The sequence below is a fragment of the Triticum dicoccoides genome, chromosome 6B (assembly GCF_002162155.2).
Source record: "Triticum dicoccoides isolate Atlit2015 ecotype Zavitan chromosome 6B, WEW_v2.0, whole genome shotgun sequence".
In the NCBI taxonomy this organism is placed as follows: Eukaryota; Viridiplantae; Streptophyta; class Magnoliopsida; order Poales; family Poaceae; genus Triticum; species Triticum dicoccoides.
Genome location: NC_041391.1, coordinates 554,328,840 through 554,330,073, shown reverse-complemented (window position 1 = coordinate 554,330,073; position 1,234 = coordinate 554,328,840). Strand labels below are relative to the sequence as shown.

The 1,234-nt window shown below is 53.3% G+C and overlaps 1 protein-coding gene across 1 annotated transcript in view; it reads left to right on the top strand.

The window, feature by feature from the left end:
* The window catches only part of LOC119326524 (fatty acid desaturase DES2-like), a 16,176-nt gene extending 15,258 nt beyond the window's left edge, over positions 1 to 918 (top strand). Inside the window, exon 4 of the mRNA XM_037600159.1 lies at positions 299 to 918. Coding sequence (XP_037456056.1) covers positions 299 to 733 — 435 coding nt within the window. The 3' untranslated portion in view covers positions 734 to 918. The remainder of the gene's footprint in view (positions 1 to 298) is intronic.
* The last annotated feature ends 316 nt before the right edge of the window (positions 919 to 1,234 follow it).

Below are 1,234 nucleotides of genomic sequence, written 5' to 3'. Positions count from 1 at the left end.
GGACCGAAAGGAGGGCGGCGGCGGCGGCTGGTGACGGCGGCGGCGGCTGGTGACGGCGGCGGGGAGTAGCGGCGGCGGCGGCGCGTGGAGGCGCGGCGGCGGCGGCTATTAGGGTTAGGATCGTGTTGCGATAGATATCATGTAGAAGGACAAGATATGGGCTGTGCAATCTCGATGTATTGATCGGTGCACCAGTCACGTATATATAAGTACAGAGGTGGGCCATATCCTCAACTATACAAAGAAACAGGAGGTGAGTCCTACACACAAATATACACATACACAATATACTCAACAGTTCGCCATGTTGAAGCTCGTGTCGACGTTCGGGTTCTGGTGGGTGGTGCGGGTCTACGGCGTGCCGCTGATGATCGTGAACGCGTGGCTGGTCCTGGTCACCTACCTGCACCACACCCATCCGGCGCTGCCGCACTACGACTCGACGGAGTGGGACTGGCTGCGGGGGGCGCTCGCCACCATGGACCGCGACTACGGCATCCTCAACCGCGTGTTCCACAACATCACGGACACGCACATCTTGCACCACCTATTCTCCAACATACCGCACTACCACGCCATGGAGGCCACCAAGGCGATCAAGCCCATCCTCGGCGAGTACTATCAGTTAGACGCCACCCCCCTCGCTAAGGCCACATGGCGCGAGGCCAAGGAGTGCCTGTACATCGAGCGCGAGGACAGCAAGGGGATCTTCTGGTACAGCAACAAGTTCTAGCCGCCAGGATCCATCAACCGTGCTGCAGGAAGAACTCAGGAAGAGATCCAGGGCATTTGGGCGGAAGGAAGACTATTACCGTGGTTTTGCTCAGTTCCATCTTTACTTTTTTCTCTGTGATTTAGTCGCCGGACATGGTTTGGCCGGCGGTCGTCCTTGGTGTCCGTGGCCATTGACATGGCCGTATGTTGTGTGTGCGTCTGTCATCTCCCCGTCCATGCATGTCGTGTTGCTGTAAACCAATAAACCATTTCGTGTTTATGTCGGATTTTTCATAGTACACCGGTTCTTTTCCATGGCTTTCGCTTTTGCGCACCGCACCATGCGGCACAATAATAGTTAGCCAACATATGCCTCATTAGCAAAACTAAATATTTATGTTGATACTTCCTCCGTTCCTAAATATTTGTCTTTCTCGAAATGTTCTTGCTAGCCATTGTGTGATTTTGCAAGTCTCTCTAATCAAAATTAAACTAACGGTAAGCTTTGATTAGTGATTTA